This window comes from Aethalodelphis obliquidens, unplaced genomic scaffold, assembly GCF_003676395.1.
Source record: "Aethalodelphis obliquidens isolate GAN/ISIS:26980383/991018 unplaced genomic scaffold, ASM367639v1 scaffold1, whole genome shotgun sequence".
In the NCBI taxonomy this organism is placed as follows: Eukaryota; Metazoa; Chordata; class Mammalia; order Artiodactyla; family Delphinidae; genus Aethalodelphis; species Aethalodelphis obliquidens.
The window spans coordinates 82,853,394-82,871,527 of NW_020837945.1; the positions used below are offsets into that span (position 1 = coordinate 82,853,394).

General features: G+C 53.7%; 1 protein-coding gene across 1 annotated transcript; it reads right to left on the reverse strand.

Annotated features, from left to right (window-relative positions):
• Positions 1-547: 547 nt before the first annotated feature.
• DVL3 (dishevelled segment polarity protein 3) lies at positions 548-16,953 on the reverse strand. The gene is given in 16 exon segments (XM_027110410.1): positions 548-2,898; positions 2,900-3,176; positions 3,276-3,491; positions 6,746-6,913; positions 7,108-7,239; positions 7,838-7,987; positions 8,143-8,210; positions 8,319-8,395; positions 8,563-8,702; positions 9,340-9,409; positions 9,625-9,718; positions 9,896-10,031; positions 10,220-10,329; positions 10,450-10,571; positions 11,095-11,164; positions 16,556-16,953. Coding segments are annotated over 16 exon segments (2,151 nt in total). The 5' UTR covers positions 16,717-16,953; the 3' UTR covers positions 548-2,738.
• Between the last annotated feature and the right edge of the window lie 1,181 nt (positions 16,954-18,134).

Consider the following 18,134-nt stretch of genomic DNA (forward strand, 5'->3'; position numbering starts at 1 on the left):
CGGTAAACCTAGTCGCAAACCTTACTGTTCCTAGCATCCTCCTGCTAGAAGCCAGAATATGGCAGGATGATCTGACTTCCTGCAAATCGGGGTCACAGCTTTAAGCCATTAAATGACTGAATACAGGCACTTCTAATTCTTGAATCAGCACTCAAGGTTTACTTCTACCTTTCCAAAACCTTCGTCCTCAGTACATATCCTAAACCCCTACCAATTTAGAATAAATAATAATAATAGTAATAATAACAATAGCTACCATTTATTGAGCACCTATTCTACTGTGTGCCAGGCACTGTGCTAGGCACTTTTCGTACAATATCTAACTTAAATCCTCACAACAACCCTGTGAGGTAGGTATTATTATCATCATTTTACATATGAGGAAACTGAGGCTCAGAGAGACTGAATAACTCTCTTATCACGTAACCAAAAAGTAGTAGAGCTGGGATTCAAACCCAGAATAACCTGACTCCAAATCCCATGCTCCTGTGAACTAGAGTAGAGGCAGAGGGGAGAGGAAGGGCCAAATTCAAGAAAGATTGTTGGAGTGGAATGGATATGATATACTGACTAGTAAAATATGGGAAGGAATTTAAGCCCATAAATGTTTCTAGCTGGTGAGCCTATGAAGAGTGTGATGAAGGTAACCAGGATTGGAATTCAGAAGGAATACACTTCGGGGGGGGGGTGGGAAGGAAATGAGTTGAGTCCACGTGGACACGTCCATGGAGAGGTCCAGCGGGTGATAAAAATACAGATCTAAAGATAAAGGGAAGTTAGGGCTGGAGATACATATTTGGGAATCACCAGCATATTAATGGCAGTTGAGGATGTCAGGATGGATGATACCGTTTCGGGAGTAAATACAGAGGAAAGAGAAGTGGAACAGAGATAAAATACAGGGACCCTGAAGGCATGAGCAATAGTGGAGGAATCCTCAAGAGAGTCAGAGACAGAAGAATCAGAGGAGGAAGAGAAGTACAGGAGGCAGCCCTATAGTGGTGGCTAGAGGAAACCATGTTCTGGGTTGGGAGCAAACCTAGAGCTCCCAGAAGAAAGGCAAGACTGAGTCACACTTCTAACACAGCCCTCATGCACCCCAAATCCCAGGGAATATTTGTTAAATGAATGAATGCCAAAATACCCCTACCCTGGATTGCTCCAAGACCTGGAGCTTAGGACTTCATCTTACGCTTGACATCCCAGACCTAAAAATATGGAAGCCTAGGTGAGCCAGAATTTATAGAAGAGGCTCACAGAGAAAGTTGTGATTTGCTTAAATGGGAGAATAAGGTAAAAACTAAAACTTGGCACTCTGTCTGGAAGTCCCAGAAGTCCCCCTGCCTAACCTTGCTCTGGGTTATCATGGTGATGGTGAAAACACAGGAGGGTGTGTGGGGCGCAGGGCAAGGTGAGAACAGCCTGTCAGTTGCCTGGGGGGTCCTGCGCTGAGCCCAACTTGAGACCCAGATTATGGGCTTTAACCAGATAGAAATATTATGGGGACATGTGTGGGAGGTTTGAGGGCTATGAAGAAAGGGAGAGAGAAATCAGGGGACCAGCCCCATGACCTAGGAGTGGACTGGGAGAGAGGGTCCAGCCCTCTGGTCAGGGACCAGCCCTGAGGCTTAAGTGAACTTGCATAGGCACGTGTGTGTTGGGGCAGGGGGTGGGGGAGGTGTGTGTGAGAAAGAGGGAGAGAGGGAAAGAGAGTGAGTCTCTCACAAATGGGCGAGAGGCTGGGTGCTCCTCAGAAGCCTAGTGACTCAACGGGTTAAAGTGTGGGTATGGGGGCTGAAATATCCTTGGGAAGCCCTGAGGGGCTGCTGAAGCAGGGCTCCTGGTCTCCTCGGAGGCTGGGCCTCCCCTCGCTGGGGGCTCACAGAAAGTCAAACAGCCCGAAATTCTTGGCTGCTCCAGGCCCAGGAAAAATTGGGGGAGGAAAAAAGAAAGAAAAGAAATGTTTCAGGCCCCGAGGTGAGATGAGCCTGCTGGTTAGTAGGGTTAGGGTCTGAAGGAACCAGCACACCGGGCAGGCATGGGGCAGCGGTGGGGCTGGGTATAGAGCACAGATGCTCCCTGGAATCCACTAGCAGCTCAGGCAACTGAGGGGGCCCGCTGGGCTTCTGCTAAGGTTGAGCGCAGGTGGAGTTAGTGTGGATGGTTACTGGAGGTGACTACAGCTCTAGGGTGCGGGGCTGAGGCAGTAGCAAGGGCAGTTAGGAGGAGGGGCAGAGGAAGCAAGTTTTTTTTTTTTTTTGTATCAGTATTAAAGGGAAAAAACAAGAAATCGGCACGCATGCTTGAGGGGATGGGTTAATAGAGGGATGATGCAGCTGAATGAATGGTGAAAAAGAACTGAGGGAGGGAAAGTGGGGATGAGGGGTATGCAGGCCCTCAAGGGCACCGCTGGGTCAGCTCCTGAAGTCTGTGTGGTGGTGACGGCGGGTGGTAAGGAGCAGCACCAGCAGTTCGGGTCCCAGGAACACGAAGGATCCCGGGAAGTCCTGTGCAGCGGTTAGTGGGCAGAGGAACAAGCCGGGGCTGGTGGCAGGTTAGGGGCTGCAGTGGCGATCAGGTGCACCCTGCCCTCGCTGCACCCAGCGAGCGGTTAGCGGGCCTGGATTTAGTTCCATTTATTTCCCTTTCAGGTACCAAAGTAAAAATGACGGACGGACGGAGAAAGGGACGCGGCCTGCCCGGGGCGGGGTGGGATGGAAGTGGGGAAGGGGCCCTGCTCACATCACATCCACAAAGAACTCACTGGGGTTTCCCATGGCCATGCGGAAGGACTGTCTGCTGGCGGTCAGTTCAGGGGGCACGGAGGCCAGGTCGCGGCCCGGAGGGGCTCCCGGGGGCCCCATGGCCGCAGGCGGTGGGGGCATCATCAGCATGGGGGGGGCCGTAGAGAGGGGGCACCCCGGGGGGGCCGTAGCTCGGGTGCGTGTGATGGCTGCGCAGGCTGCTGGCCAGCGAGTGGTGGCTGCGGTGGCTGTGCTCGCTGGCGGCAGGACCCGAGCGCTCGCTGGGCGCCCGCTCCCGCGCCCCCCGCAGGCTGCTGCGGGTCGTGTGGTCCGACTCGCTGCCGCTGCCGCCCGACTTCGAGTCCCCGGTCTTCGGGTCCTTCTCCTTCCGCCGGTCGCTGCCGCTACGGTTGGAGCCACTGCTCCGGCTGCCTGCAGGGGACAGGCAGGAACGGGGTGGGGGACACTCAGAGCTTGCAGAGGAAGCCTGGGGCTCGCCTGGGGCTCCCTCCACGACCCCCGCCGCCTTACCTTCACTGTGCTGACTGCTGGCGCTGCCCCCGCCATAGCTGTACCCCAGCTCGGGGAAGCCTGGGTGCGGGTTGTAGGGGTGCGGGGGCGGCGGGTACTGGTAAGGGAAAGCCATGGGCCAAGGGGCAGCCCCTGGGTGCGGCAGAGGGGCCAGCGTGTCCTGGTCGGAGGCGCCGCTGGAGCCATCATGATCGTGGAGGGAGAGGTTGGCCATGTCTGTGGAGGGGAGGGGAGGGCATCTGAGCTGGGTCTATCCCATGCCTTCGCACCCGCAGTCAGCAGAGAGATGCCCAGCCTCGGCCCGGTGGGTGCGTTTGGGAAGATAGTGACAGCAGTGGCAGTGTCCCACCAGAACGGGAGGAGGGACAGGCCAGAGATCTCTCACTCCTTCAGACCCCCTCTGTCACCCTCCAGAGGTGGTGGGGAGGGAGATCCTGCAGAGCCAGCCCCCGAGAAAACCGTCCCCAGGAAGGCCCTGAGTCACCACTTCAGATGCTCAGTGCCAAATCCCAGTTTCTCCTCCTTCCTCTGTGGGCTGGAGGAAGGGGCAAAACTCTTGCTTGGCAATCGCCGCCCACCCCCGACTCTGTTCCCTTACGGGAAGGGTAGGGTGGGGAATATGGGAGGCCGAAATACCAGACAGCCACCAGCTACTGCATACCTGCACTTCCTCAGGTACAGTGCAAGCACTTCATCTCACGCAAACGTTACCACCCCATGAGGAAGGTTATTAGTCACACTTTTTCCAGATGAGGAAAGTGAAGTCCAGAGAGGTTAAATGACCAGCCTGAGGTCAACCCAAACTGCAGCCAGAGCAGAAGCTAAGAGTTGCTTACTTTCTCTTTACCTTTCCAGATGAGGGCATTAGTAAGGAGGAGGGGGCAGTTTGGGGAAATTTAGGTGAAATTTTGCCCTCCTCACTCACTTAGGACTAAAAAAACACCCATTAAAAGCCAGAATGAACACAGGGCCTTTCAGAGCCTCCCCACACAGAAGGCCCTTGGCCCAGATCAATTTTCTGGTGCTTCTGGGGAGGGTGGGAGTGGGGTGGAAGGGTCCAGAAACAGAACAACTTAGATGCCTCCTCTGTGCTCTCCACCCCATTCCCAGCCAGGCCTAGTTCTTCACAGCACTTGAGTCACTGCACTAACATTACTTCTTTCATGACTCTGACTCCCCAGTAAACTGTGCACAGGCAAGGCTGCTCCCACCAATGTTGGAACTATCTGGAAGGGAGTATAAGGGGCCACTAGATCTGCCTGCCTGGGACACCCCTTGTTCACAGGTCCCTGGTTCTCTGGGACCACCCATACCAGGTCCCAGAGCTCTGAGAGAGCTGCAATTGCCCAGGAGCCAGCTGCTGGATACAGACTGAGCCCTTTGTTGCAAGCCCTTAAGGGAGCTGAGCCAACCTTACAGGGGAGAAGAGGTCAGGAGAGGGGGCTGAGGCAGCCTACGGAATCTACCAGCCAAACCATCAGTCAAGGCCGGCAGCTAGCATGAGAGGTGGTGGCGGTGGGAAGCAGGGGCGTGCCTCGGTGACCACTTCAGCTGCCAGGCTGTCATCCCATGGGGAGCGACTGTGTGCTCTGGGGGTTACCCAGGTCCCCAGCTATTCCCTTTGAGCCTGCTGTACTCCCAACTGAGGAGACCTCACCAGTGAGAAGGAAAAGACCTGTCCTGTCAGCATCTCCCTGAGCTCGGCTTCTGCTGGACTTGGTCCATGGGTAGGAGACCCAGAATGCCCCTGGGATGGAACAATGTCTCTCTGAGCAAAAGCCACAGCTATCCTGAGAAGCTTTATGTACCCATGAAGGTTTGGGGCCAGGGCTCACTTCTACTAATGATGATAATAATAGCCGTATTTGACTGAGTCTAAGAAGCCATTGATTATAAGATGCACCCCAATTTCAGAGATACTGGAATGTGAAAAAAATGTTCATCTTAGAATTAAATATATGATAAATGGACAACTTTTTTAGAGCAATTACTGTGGGCCAAACACGGTGCTAAAAGCATTACATACATTATCTTATATCATTCTCAAAACAGATCTATAAGTTTTACTGTTACCTCCATCTTACAGATCAAGAAATCAAGGCACTGAGAGGCTGTGTCACTTACTCATGTTCACACAGTAAGGGTGGAGCTAAAATCTGAACTCGAAACTAACTCCAGGGCTTCCCTGGTGGTGCAGTGGTTGAGAGTCCGCTTGCCGATGCAGGGGACACGGGTTCGTGCCCCGGTCTGGGAAGATCCCACAGGCTGTGGAGCAGCTGGGCCCGCGAGCCATGGCCGCTGAGCCTGCGCGTCTGGAGCCTGTGCTCCGCAACGGGAGAGGCCACAACAGTGAGAGGCCCGCGTACCGCAAAAAAAACAAAAACAAAAACAAAAACTAACTCTAAAACCTTATGCATCTATTACTACCCCATGGGGCCATGCCAGAGCTGCTGAGGGACAGGGACCCCATCCAGCCTCCACCAGGGACTTATGCTCCACAAGAACAACCTTTCTAGCCCCTAGAACCTAATCTGAAGCATTTTAAGGGCTAGCTTTTGGACTCCAGCCAGCACCACTGGGCTGAGAGAAGCCTCCCTCAGACAGGGGTGGCTGCTGGGGCCGTGCTTCAGCTCCCAATCCTGAGCACTGCTGCCCTGTTTTGAGGACTCCTCTTCCCGAGAGCTGTCCACAGGCTCCGGAGAATGGGGGATCCCTACATACTTCTGCTTAATAACCCTCATTGGCTTTGTACTCTCTCAGGATCAAGTCCAAATTCCTTGGTACAGCTTACAGAGTCCTCTACAGCCTGGCCCTGACAGCTTTTCCAGCTTCACTGAGAGGCACAGCCCCACCCTGAGAGGTCTGAGGAGGCTGTGGACTTGAGGCCTCAGGCCAGCTCCAGGACGTCCTGCCTTAGTGGAAGCTGCTTGGTGCTGTGAAGGTGAGCAGGGGCCAAGGCTAGGAACTCTGTTTGGCCTTGCTGGGACAATGTTTCTGCAGCACCACACACCTAGGACAACCCTGATGGTGGGAAGAACAAAGGATCTGGAGCCAGAAAGACCTAGATCCAAGGCCTAGCTCCTCTGCTTCTAGCTGTGAAACGTGGGATGGACTGCTTAACTTCTGTAAGTCTCAGTTTCCTCATCTGAAAACAGGGATAGTAATCCGTCTCCCCAAGGGTTGTGGGGAGGTTGTGAGGCTTGAATGAGAGTGAGATGATGCTTCAGAAACAATCAGCATGGTGCCGGGCACAGAGCAGGCACTTAGAAAATGCCAGCCCCCAGAGGGGGATGTAGGGCAGGTAAAGAAGCTGGACTGGGCTCTGCCTCTACCACAGAACTGTCCGGTCTCGAGATTCCCCCAGCTCTGCTACCCCCTCATCTGGGTTCCCTAGAGTCTGCTGCCACATCCCCGGGCAACTCTCCACTTCCAAGCAGGAGACAGGGCAAGGAGGTGGGGGAGGCACGTACTGCCACAGAGGTCGCCGAAGATGTAATAGCACTGCTCAGAGAAGGTGATCTTGTTGACAGTGTGGCGGATGAAGCCGGCCTTCAGCAGGTTGCTGGCGTATTTGCGGGCCTCTCGCCGGTCAGTGAAGCCTTCTACGTTGTGGTACAGCCAGTCCACCACATCCGAGCCTGAGGGCAAGGCTGCCACTTGACTGGGAGGCCCACCTGACCTGGGCTCTTCTGGCCTCACAGAAGCCATGAGGCTAGTGCTGATTCCAGCTCAAAGGAGTGGCCCAAGGGAGTTCTTGGCACCCCCCCGCCACAGCCTGCCCTGCCCCACTGCTCTCCACCCTATCCTTCATCCCACCATGGGGCCCTCTCACCGATGAAAGCATTGGGGATGGTAATCTTGAGCCACATCCTGTCACGGACCTCCAGCCCAGATTCAGGGGAGGCCATGGCTTTTACGATGGCGGCCATGTCACTGTGGATGGACAGGTGGAAGTCGTCTAGGCCTGGGGGTAGGAGGCAGAATGGTGAGGCAGAAAGGGGCTATGGAGCTAGGTACACAGAAGTTTGCGTTCCAGCTCTACCACCTAATAGCATGGACCAATGTCGAGCAAATCACCGATTTGTTGGACACTCAGTTTCCTCTTCCATAAAAATAGGGACTTTAGTATCTATTTCACAGGATATTTAAAGAGAGAATTAAATAGTGTAAATGAAGGGGCTTAGCCCAGTGTATAATGCGTGCTATGATAATAAAAAGGCAGTCATTTACTGAGTGCTTACTTTATGCCACACTGTGACTGATGCTTTACTTGTATCCTCTCATTAAACCCCCAGGAACCTGGTAAAGTGCATATCATTAGTCCCATTTCACGAGAGGAAACTGAGGCTTACTGAGTGCTCAGGACAGGTTCAGAAGCAAACTCTGTTTGGTGAGGGTCAGCATCCACTGAGGAAAACTGCAGAGTAAGGTAGCTGGAATGAACCGAGTCTCCTCCTCTCCAGCCCCCTCTGACGCTCAAGCAAGAGGCTCCAGGTGGCCTTCAGCAGTCCCTCCCAGCTGGCCCTGTCTGCTGGGCCCAGGGGTCAGGGCTGGACACTCACGCTCTGTGTCAGGGATGGAGCTGGTGATGGAGGAGCTGGTGGAGGTGATGGTGCTCAGGGAGGGGCTCATGCCGTAGGCAGGGAAGGTGCCGGTCATGGCTGCAGTGTGGGAGACCCAGGCCGCGGGGTCAATGGGCCGGATGGGCTCGCCTGCAGGGAGGATGAGGAGTCAGGGGCTGCCTGCCCTGCCTACTGCTTGGCCCAACAGGGTAGGTATGAGGGTTCAGGGTAACACGGAAGGAAGGAGAGATAGGGCTCACATAGGTCAAGCACCAGCTTTAGGGCCAACTGCCCCATCCACTTACTCCTGGGCAGTGTGAAGCACCCACGTGGACTTGGGTCCCAGCACTTGGCTACAGTCAAGGTGATGGGCCTGAAAGCAAGGGTGTCCCTAGTAAGCGCAGGATGTGCGGGGGCCAAACCAAGCCCCTTGCCTGATAGCCAGAAATACCTGCCCCCTCCTCCCCAATGCCATCCATACCCTGGTTTGTGCACGATCTCCCGCAGTACCCGGACCGCGTCGTCATTACTCATGTTCTCAAAGTTGATCTCGTTTACCTGGGAAAGAGGACCAGGAGTGGGATAAGCAGCTGTGCTGGGGAGGTGGGTAGGGAAGCTGAGTTTGGTGGGCCAGGGGGTCTTCCCCTTACCAAGAAGCAGGGTACAGACGGCATGGACATCTCCCCATCCCTATCCATACCACCACCCACGGTGGGCAATGGTACCTGTAACAGCATATCTCCTGGCTCGATGCGTCCATCAGCAGCCACGGCCCCCCCCTTCATGATAGAGCCAATGTAGATGCCTCCGTCACCACGCTCGTTGCTTTGGCCCACAATGGAGATACCCAAGAAGTTATACTTTTCTACAGGGAGTAACAAGACCTTGAGAGAGGAACCAAGTTCCTACCCAAATTCCAAGCCCCATATTAGAAAAGGGTAGAAAGGGACAAGAACTAACACTTATTGGACCTGAGTCAGGCACTGTATTCCACATGCTCAAACATGCTTTCACTTGATCCTCGTTGGCTATGAGGTAGGGACTCAGTCCTGTTTTACAGAGCAGACAACTGAGGTTCAGAGAACTTAAGTGACTTTTCTAAGCCATGAAGTGGCAGAGTCAGGATTCAAACTCAGATTTAAATTCCAAAGTTGGGGCTCTTTTCCCTACATCCAGCTATCTCCTAAAGAAGAGCACCTAGGGTAGAAATCAGAGAGCAAGAATGCAGTGCCTGAAAAATGGAAAGCTGGGAGGAATCAGAAATCACTTCCTCTAGGAAGTCTTCCCGGATGCCATTCTCTGCGTCCATAGTTCTCTGTGCTTATCTCTCTCATAGCCCTGATCATGAGATACTGAAGTGATCAGTGTATGTACCAATTTATGCTTATGAAAGAGAACTTCTTGAGGGCAGGGAACGTAGCCTGTGCCTCTCTGAACTCCTCGAGTCTGCCCAGCGTCTGGCACGTAGCAGGTGCTCACGAGAGTTGTTTCACCAGACTCACCCATGTTGAGAGTGACCGTGATGATGTTGAGTGACATGGTGGAGTCCGTGATGCTGCTGAAGGATGAGGACTGGAACAGACAGAGGCCCTGAGTAGCAGGCAGTGCTGGCAGGAACTCACTGCTCCCACCTGGCTCCGCCTCAAGGTGAGCCCTCAGCACCACCTCCCCTCTCAGGTTCTAAACCCTGACCCAAGGGGAAGGATCTAAGGAAGCACAGACTCTGGCCCTGCCTGGGCAGGAGGGCTCGGTCTGCTCCCACCCACCCTAACATCTCAGCTCCATACCCTCTCAATCCGCGAAACCTTCTGCTTCCGCCGCCGCCGCTTGTGTCTTCTCATCAGGCGTGAGGCGCTGCTCTGCTCTGTGGAGCTGCTGAACCTGTGGGGCCCACAGTCATTCCCCACCGAGCTGGCCCAGCCTTGCCCCATAAGAGGCACCGCAGGGCCCAGGTCCCCCCCACCAAGCCCAGGTCCCGCCCAGGGGCCCAGCATCCTCAGGGTTCAGGGCTCCTCCGGGGTCACCTGTCCCACAGTACCCATGAAACCAAAGCCCCACCTGCTGGTGGAGTCATCCTCATCTGAATCAAAGAAGCTGGTGGTTTCCAACTCGCTGCTCATAAGGGTGGATGAGCTGTCATACCCCCCTGGCTCTCGCCGCCGCTCCCCCTTTGCAGTTCCATTTAGCCGGGTTGCTGCAGGAGATGGAGGCAGTTGGGTTCACAGATGCAGGAGAGAAGGAGGAGCAAGGAAGGAGCAGGGGCTGCACTGGGGCCAGGCGTACCCAGAACTCAGGAAGTAGGGCAGAGAGGTGGGTAGCTGAGTGGAAGCTGCGGGGGGGCGGGGTGGGGGTGGGGAAGGTGTCTGTTCAGGGAAGACGCACTGTGCTCTGGGCCATCCCTCCGTCGTGGCCGCTCTCGCTGGGCAGACACCAAGGAGTCAGTCTCTGTGTCATTGTCCAGGTTCTCCTGGCTGCCCCCACCAGCATGAGGGCTGCAGGGAAGAGAGGACTTGGTGGGGGAGGGGGCAGGCTGGGGGCTCCCTCCCCCAGCCCTGAGCTGAGCTGACGCAGACCTCCCCCATGGGCCCTCCCCACCCTCAGGTCACACTCACTGGAAGGATGGGGGCCGGGAGTCCCCAATGCCTCCTGTGCGCTCCATGGGCGGTGGCAGTTCCGATGGGTTGTCAGCACAGAAGGGAGCTGGCTCTGGGTGTGAGCCCTCAGCCGACACCAGCTGATGGGGAGAAAATGCATGGATAGTAGGGCGCAGGGGCCCAGGGAAAAGGGGATAGTTGGCTTCTGGCAGGGCATGAGACTTGGGGAGAATGAAGCAAGGGACATGCAGGGAGAAGAAACAGGACTGTGTTAGGTCAGCTGAGATGAGGAATGGACCCACTGCTGGGCTGATGAGGAGGCTGGGAGGCATGGGTTGGTGAAGTGGGATGGGGGCAGAGAACAAGAGTCAGAGGTCCAAGGTAGAGGTCAGCAAGTGACAGAAGGGAACCTGAGGCAAAGTACCTCAGAGGACATAGGAGACGTTTTTGTCTCCAACGTGTATTTCTGTCTCTCTTTTCCCCCTTTTCACCACTCCCTCACTTTTCACCAAAGCTATAGAGTCTGGGGTGAGAGTCAGTTCAGTTAGAAAACTCAAGGAATATTCAGATACTGAAGCATAAAACCACAGTCTCAGCAATGCCTTTCCTCCATCCAGCCCACTGCAGGAATGCAGGTGGAGAGGGCTGAGGGGGGCTCCTTACCCAGGACACCACCCGGCCATTGAAGCAGGGCAGCTTGGCATTGTCGTCCGAGATCTCCTCCTTCACCACTCTGCAGGGAAAGGTGGGTGTCAGAGCGAGCTTTCTGAGGTGGAATCGGAGGCATCCTCACAACCCCAACTCTCAGGGGCTCCTCTTCCCTAAACTGGGAATCAAACCACCAGCATAAGCCTGTTCAAATGCGAGCAGGGATGGGCTGACCAGGGACAGCTCTTTGTCACCACCAGGAAGACACCAGCCATGCCCAGGCCATCTGCCTTCCTGGGGCATCCTCTTGGTCATCAGGTGATTGCAAATTACACCTGACAAATCACTGTCCCCAATGAGTGCAGTCGCCCCCTAGAATCTCGAGAGCTGTACCCATCCTAACAATGGCTCTCCTGGGCTGGACTTTATCTTTCCCTCTGACCCTAAACTAGGAAAAAGCACACCCATATCACTGTTCTTCCCTTCTCATTTGGGAATCCTAATATTATTCTGGGAGATGTGGATGAGGAATTTAAGGAAATTAGGAAAGAGAAGGGGAGAAGGCATTTACCAAACATCCTCTACTGCCACTATGACATTAGTAACAACTGCTTTTATATATTGAGCATGTATTGGGTTGGCCAAAAAGTGCGTTCGGATTTTTCCGTAACATCTTATGGAAAAACCCCAAGGAACTTTTTGGCCAACCCAATATTATAGGCCAAGCACAAAGCTAAGTACTTTACTTGTATCACTTCATTTAACATTCATAGTAATGTTATAAAATAGATACAGATGGGGAAACCAAGGCTCAGTAGGTTCAGAAATTTACCTACAGTCACACGATTAATAAGTGAAGAGATGGAATTTGAATCCTGGTCAGCCTGATTCCAAAGCCTTTATTCTTACCTATTATACCATCTTATCTCCCTATAGTTAGAATGTATAATCTTCATATCACCCTCATTGTATAGACCATATGATCCTGATTTTATGAATAAGGAAACTGAGAAACAATCAGTAACTTGTTCAAGGTCACAGAGCTAGATGTCAGAGCTGGAATTCCACCCCAAGCTCGTCTGACTCCAAACCCCATATTCTTTCCATGGTATTTCACATTCTTTCCCGTACAGTGAGAGAGGTGATGTGGGTCTGTGTGGAGGGTGACGGTGTGGGAGACAGTGATGTGGGACATGGGGTGGCGGATGGGGGGAGGGTAGGATGTAGTCTCAGGCATGTAGTTTGGCCTGGGGCATGCAGTGGGGCAAGAAGTCAGACCACAACTACAATATGGGGCCAGGAAAGGAGATAGAAAAGCTTGAGGCCTGCACCTCCAGACTGATCAAATACCCCAGGAGCACAGAGCTAGAAAGCTGTGATCAGGGGCAAGAGGAAGACACATGCCTGGAGTTATGAGCAGAGAGGGAAGACAGCAAGGAAGGAGGCTGGGAAGCCCAGTCCTCCCTTTTTCTTAAAGCAGCTCCTGCCCAGAGCTCGGGACGTGCTTGGCTTCTTGTGATGCTCACATTCTTGGACTCACAGCCAAGTTCGAAGGCTGAGCCTGCCCTCCTCCCTCCCCTTCAGCTTTGGCTCCTCCACTGTTTCCAACCCCACAGCAACCCCAGGAAAGCAGCTCAAATCATCCTGCTCAGGCCCACCATGGCAGAAAGCCTGGAGACAGAACAAGCTAGAAAACAGGGACACAGAGATAGCTCAGACCCACCAGCCAGTCTGACCACAGGGCACCCCAAGCTCGCAGCCCCCATGGGAACTGGGGCTCAAATTAAAAGGAGGTATGTGGGTCACGTGGCAGGGACTGTGATCTGCTTTGGAGAGGGTCTCAGCAGCCCTGTGGTGGGAAACTGCTGCTGAGGCCCCACCACACAGCTCAGCACTACAGATGTTTCCTCTCTTTCTGGGGGTCACCGACAGGTCACCAAGGCTCTGCTGACTCACAATGATCAGCTGATCTTCGGGAGCCTTGGGGGACCTCAGACAGGCCTCCCCTTCCCGCTGTGGAGCTGAATGGCTCAGGGTTCTGCAGCATTTATGCACTCACATACACACACACACCCCAAGTGGAGTCGGACAAATCTGGGTTCAAATTCCAATTCTGCTACTTATTAGCCCTCCTATCTTAGGTTTCTTGACTTTTCCAAGCCTTTGTCTCATCCTTGTAAGTGAGATTTGAAAGTGCCTGGCATGGTCCAGGCATACACTAAAAACTAGTTACTAACTTTGTCAATGTTTTGTGGGATCCATACTCTCTTTCTAACTAGGTGTAAGTTTCGAAGGGCAGGGGCCAAATAAATCTGCTTATCACTCCTTGTTCATTCAATTAAAAAGCCTTTGCCAAGAGCCCAGTGGGCTTTAAGTTTTGTGCTTGCCGTTGCATGGATCTCAAGAAGCATTAGACCTGGAGCCTGTCTTGTCCTTGGAGGTTACTGTCCAATGCATAGTTCACATGAGTATATTGCAAGTGGGAAGTGATCAGAGCTGTAAGAGCAGCAGATGTGTTCACTGGACAGACATCTACTGAGTACTATTTAGTGTTAGGTCCTGGCTAGGAGCTGGGTAGGTATAGGGATAAATAGGAATAAGTGCCATAACTTTAAAAGTGCAACCCAGAGGAAAGGAGAATTTGGACCTGGAGAAGACAAGGGAAAAGAAGTACTCCAGGTAGAAGGCCCAGAGACAGGCTAGTGTGTGACATGGAGCGGGGAGCCAAACAGTTAGTGGCCTGACTTCCCATGTTACTCCTCCCATGGCTCAAGGCCCCTCAAATGGTGGTACCTTGTTCTTCCATCCACTATCTCCTCAGTGCTGAAAATATTTAATTCTTCTTCTATATCCCAAATAATTTAAGAGGGCTGGACCTACCCTGAGCTTGACAAATACTTCTGGAGACCAGATGGGAGTTGGGAATCCTCAAGTCTTACACACCAGAACCCCAGAGGGAGAGCCTGTAAAGCTGGAGGAGATGGCAGCCTTCCTCCTCTGACCCACTTTCCCATCTGTCAGCAGAGGTTGCTGGCCCCTGCCAGACCTCCCTCTCATGGGGCTGGGATAAGGGGCAGCCCTATCACCTATACAGTTTGCCAAGGCTCAGCATCTCCCTCAGAGAGGATGTCCCTGTTAAATGATGATGATAATACCTACAATTGTGTGATTAATGCCTTAGACTTTGGAACCAGGTTCCTAATAAGCTCTGCCACTTATTAGCTGTGTGACCTTGGGTAAGTAAGTTACTTAAGTTTTCTGTGCTCTAGTTTCCTCATCTATAAACTGGAGATATTACTATCTATTCCACAGGACTGTAAAGAGAATTGAATGACTAAAGATTTGAAAGTCATTTAGATCAGTGTCTGCACACTGTAAGCACCATAAAAAGAGTTTGATAAATAAATGAAATACATATATAAATATATATTCCTCAGCTGTTAGTCCTCTGTGACAAGACAGCCCTACCAGGTCTCCTGATCATTAATCCTTCTAGGAATAAAAACAAAATCAATCTCCTCCACTTCATTTTTACCATAGTTCGCAACCCTGCTAAAATGGCCTACTATAATATTTTGCAAAAGATGGTTCAAGTTCCAGTACCACTGATGAATGCAAGATGGCTTCAGGTGTATCTGAACGAATGTTTAATTCGAGGGTTAAACATTTATTTTTAACATATTTTAGAAAGAAATATAAATAGAATGTCAGACCTGTGGTTTCATATTATTGACTAGGTCAAACTAAGAAAGCGTGAGTGGGCTGACAGTGGATTTAAAGAACAATATTAAGTCAACAGTGAGCGGATATAATGGGGGTTAGGCCTGGCTTGACAGCAGCCTGGGGAGAGTGGGAGGCAGCCCACAGAGATCTAGGTTTAGGAGGTGGGGGCTAGGCCCAGTGGACTCTGGGATGAGTGGGCGGTGGAGACACAGGTCTAACCCAGTCCCTCAAGGCACCTGACCCCAGGGTGGCCCCAGCGTACTGAAATGCAGCTGATTTTCTCCTATCCCATACACTGAGGCAGTATCTTGGTCTCTTCTAACTCCATTCTTCCTTTATCAGACCAAGGCATCTGCCCACCTCACTCCCACCCCTTGCAGATGGATCCCTCTTCAGCATCTTCCAATCAGGGGTCTCTGTCTCTGGACTGAAGCCAGACAATCATTACTACACTAGGAGTACCCAACCCCAAGGCAGGAACAACAACAGAAACAAGAATAGAAGCCGCATAGCACTTCCCACTGTACAAAGCACTTTCACACATATGAGCTCTTGGGCTCAACAAACCCTGAGTTCCAAGGGGAAATGTGACAGCAAAACATGCAGAAGACAGAAAAGGTGCTAGCGTCCCAGAGCCAGGGGTCCTTGGAGAGAAGCCAGGCTGATGAACACGGGGGAGAAGAATTTCTCCCCTCACTCAGCTCTGGGCCTCTGCTCTAAAGAGCAGCGTAGGCCTCAGGCTAGGCTGGAGAGGCGGCCTTTAGGCCGGGAGGGCCCGGGAAGGCCTTCCCCACAGGCCTCCAGGCCCAGTGCCCAGTTAGTGAGGGGCAGGCTAGTGTGGGGGGCCTCCCCCTCCCCCAGTCCCCTGGGAGTTGGGGGGGGCGGTGAGGGGATCCACCAGGCTCCCCCTCCCAGGCCAGCTGCTACAGAACCTTCCGGCTCCAACATTCCATCCCCTCTTAAAGGGGAAGTAACTGCTTCCAAAACTCCGCCCGTCCAAAGCCCTGCAGCTGGGTGGATAAGACCCCTCCAGGGAGGGGAGGATGAACATCAAGAGACCCTTCCTGGCCCTCCCATTAAGAGGCCCCAGTTCTGTGAGGGACTCTGCACCTGGGCTAGTGGGGAATCCTCCTCAGAAGTGAGGTGCTCTGCTCCCTGACAACATCCCCAACAGCCCACAAGGGACAGGGGAGACAGCTAAGTAAACATCAGAGCTGCAAGCCTTAGCTTACAGCCTAAGCACCCCCAGCCAGTGCTAACTCCCACAGCATAGCCCTTAGATGCTCCATATTCCAAATATGGCTCTGAGTTGTGGAGCTGAAAAGATGGAGAAGGCGAAGGCCGAGTGCCGAACACCCGAAGTCTCTGCTAGCAAGGTGGCTCTGTTGGCAGGAGGAGGGTTGGGAACTGTGCTCTGGAACGGGTGGAGGGGGGGAAGGTGTGTCTGTGTGGGCCGCTGGTCTCTGAGGAGGTGAGGAGGCTTGACTGCGCTGGAACTGACTGCTCTTAGGGAGTTGGACGTCCCCTTAAACGAGGGGACCAAGGTCCCCCACAAGAGGGGAAAGGAGAGTCCCTAGAGGGGCTGGAACTCCAGCCTCTGAAAAAGCCAGTGAGGACCAAATGGCCGAGTCGCCCCTAGAATCCAGAGGAGGGGTAGAAGCCAGTGTAGCAAGGGGAGTCCGAACTGGCCGAGTGGGCCCCTAGAAGCCGGAGGGGCCGGGGTCCCCCGGAGGCGAGGCGGGGCCATCCTCACCCGAAATCGTCGTCCATAGACTTGAAGAAGAACTTATAGCTGGGTCGCTGCAGAACGCCCTTAAAGTCCGCCAAGGTGACGCGCTCGGCGGGCAGGGGCAGCTTCACCAGGTACGGCGTCTCCTGCCCGTCCAGGTGGTAGATGATCTTGGTCTCGCCCATGGCTCCGGCCTCGGGCCCGGCGGCCCGCGCGCTGCCTGCTCGGGCGGCGGGGCCGGGCCTCTCCTGCGGCGGCGGCGGCGGTCGGCGCGGCCCAGCGGCTCAGCCCAGCTCCGCGGCCGGCCGCGGCGCCAGCTCCCTTGTTCTCCGGCCGCTCCCGGGTCCCAGCGCCGCCTGCCGCCGTCGCGGCCGCCGCTTCCGCTCCCCACTCTCCCGGCTCTGCTGGCGACGGCGACTCTTCCGGTGGCCGCGGCCCTCCCGGCTCTTGGCTGCAGCCCGGTCCACTCCCCGCCCCAGACCCAGGCGCGGCTCCGCCCCGGCGCAGGCCCACCCCCGGCTGCAGCCGAGCCGCGCTAGCCGCGCGGCAGATGGCCTGGCCCTCGGCCGTACCCCGCAGACACCCCGCCCAGCCACCCTGCGGTGCTCAGCTCCTGCGCGCTGGTCCCAGGCCCAGAGGGGAGCGTGGCGGCGGTCGCCTACGCCCCCAAGGATGGAAGGGGCAGATCTCTCCAGCCCACGTTCCCGGACTCTTCAAGGCCCTGGCTCTGGACCCAAGGGGGATCGGCTGCTTCTCTGCAGCTGGGGAGGGATGTAATGTAGGGGTCGCTTTGCTTTCTGAGAAGGGACAGGGGGCGCGGTTTTGACCATGTATCGCTGGAGAAAAGGGACCTCGACATGGCCTTTTAGGGTCTGTTGAGAAGCACAGCTGCTATCACTGAGTCTACCAAACAACTCCTTAAGGTCAGAACAAGATCGAATTGATTCCTTCTTATAACTTCAGTACCTAGGTGTAAAGCAGTGGTTTAATAAATGGGTTGAATGCAGAATGAGTACAGGAATGAAGATGCGTGTGAGACTGGGACATGAAGTCTCAAGCCAGAACTATAACAGGGGAAAGAGTAATATGGGTGGTCAGAAAAGGCCTCTTCCATTTGAGTTAAGACCTAGAACTAATGAGGAAGCAGCTATAAGAAGGTCTGGTCTGGGGGAAGAGCATTCTAGGCAGAGGGAACAGTGAGGTATAAAGGCCCAAGGCAAGAATAAACTTGCCAAATTTGAGGAACAAAAAGAAGGCCATTGTGACTACAATGATAGTGGTAGATGAGGCTGTAAAGGTAGACTGGGACCAGACCACATAGGTCCTTTTAGGCCACAGTAACAAATATGGGCTTCTCCCACTCCATTTTGTATACTGTTGCCAAATTAGCATTTCAAGATGAAGGACCTCTTTCAGACACCTCTTCAACTCAGAAACCTCTCCATATTTCGCAATGCCTTCCAAATATCCTTAGCATGATATTCAAAGCTCTCCATAATCTAACCTCTACCTACCTTTACAGCCTTTTTTTCATTATATCCTGACTAAAGTTTTGACTTAAGCAATTCAACCTACTTGCCAGCACCTGCACACACCTTGTATA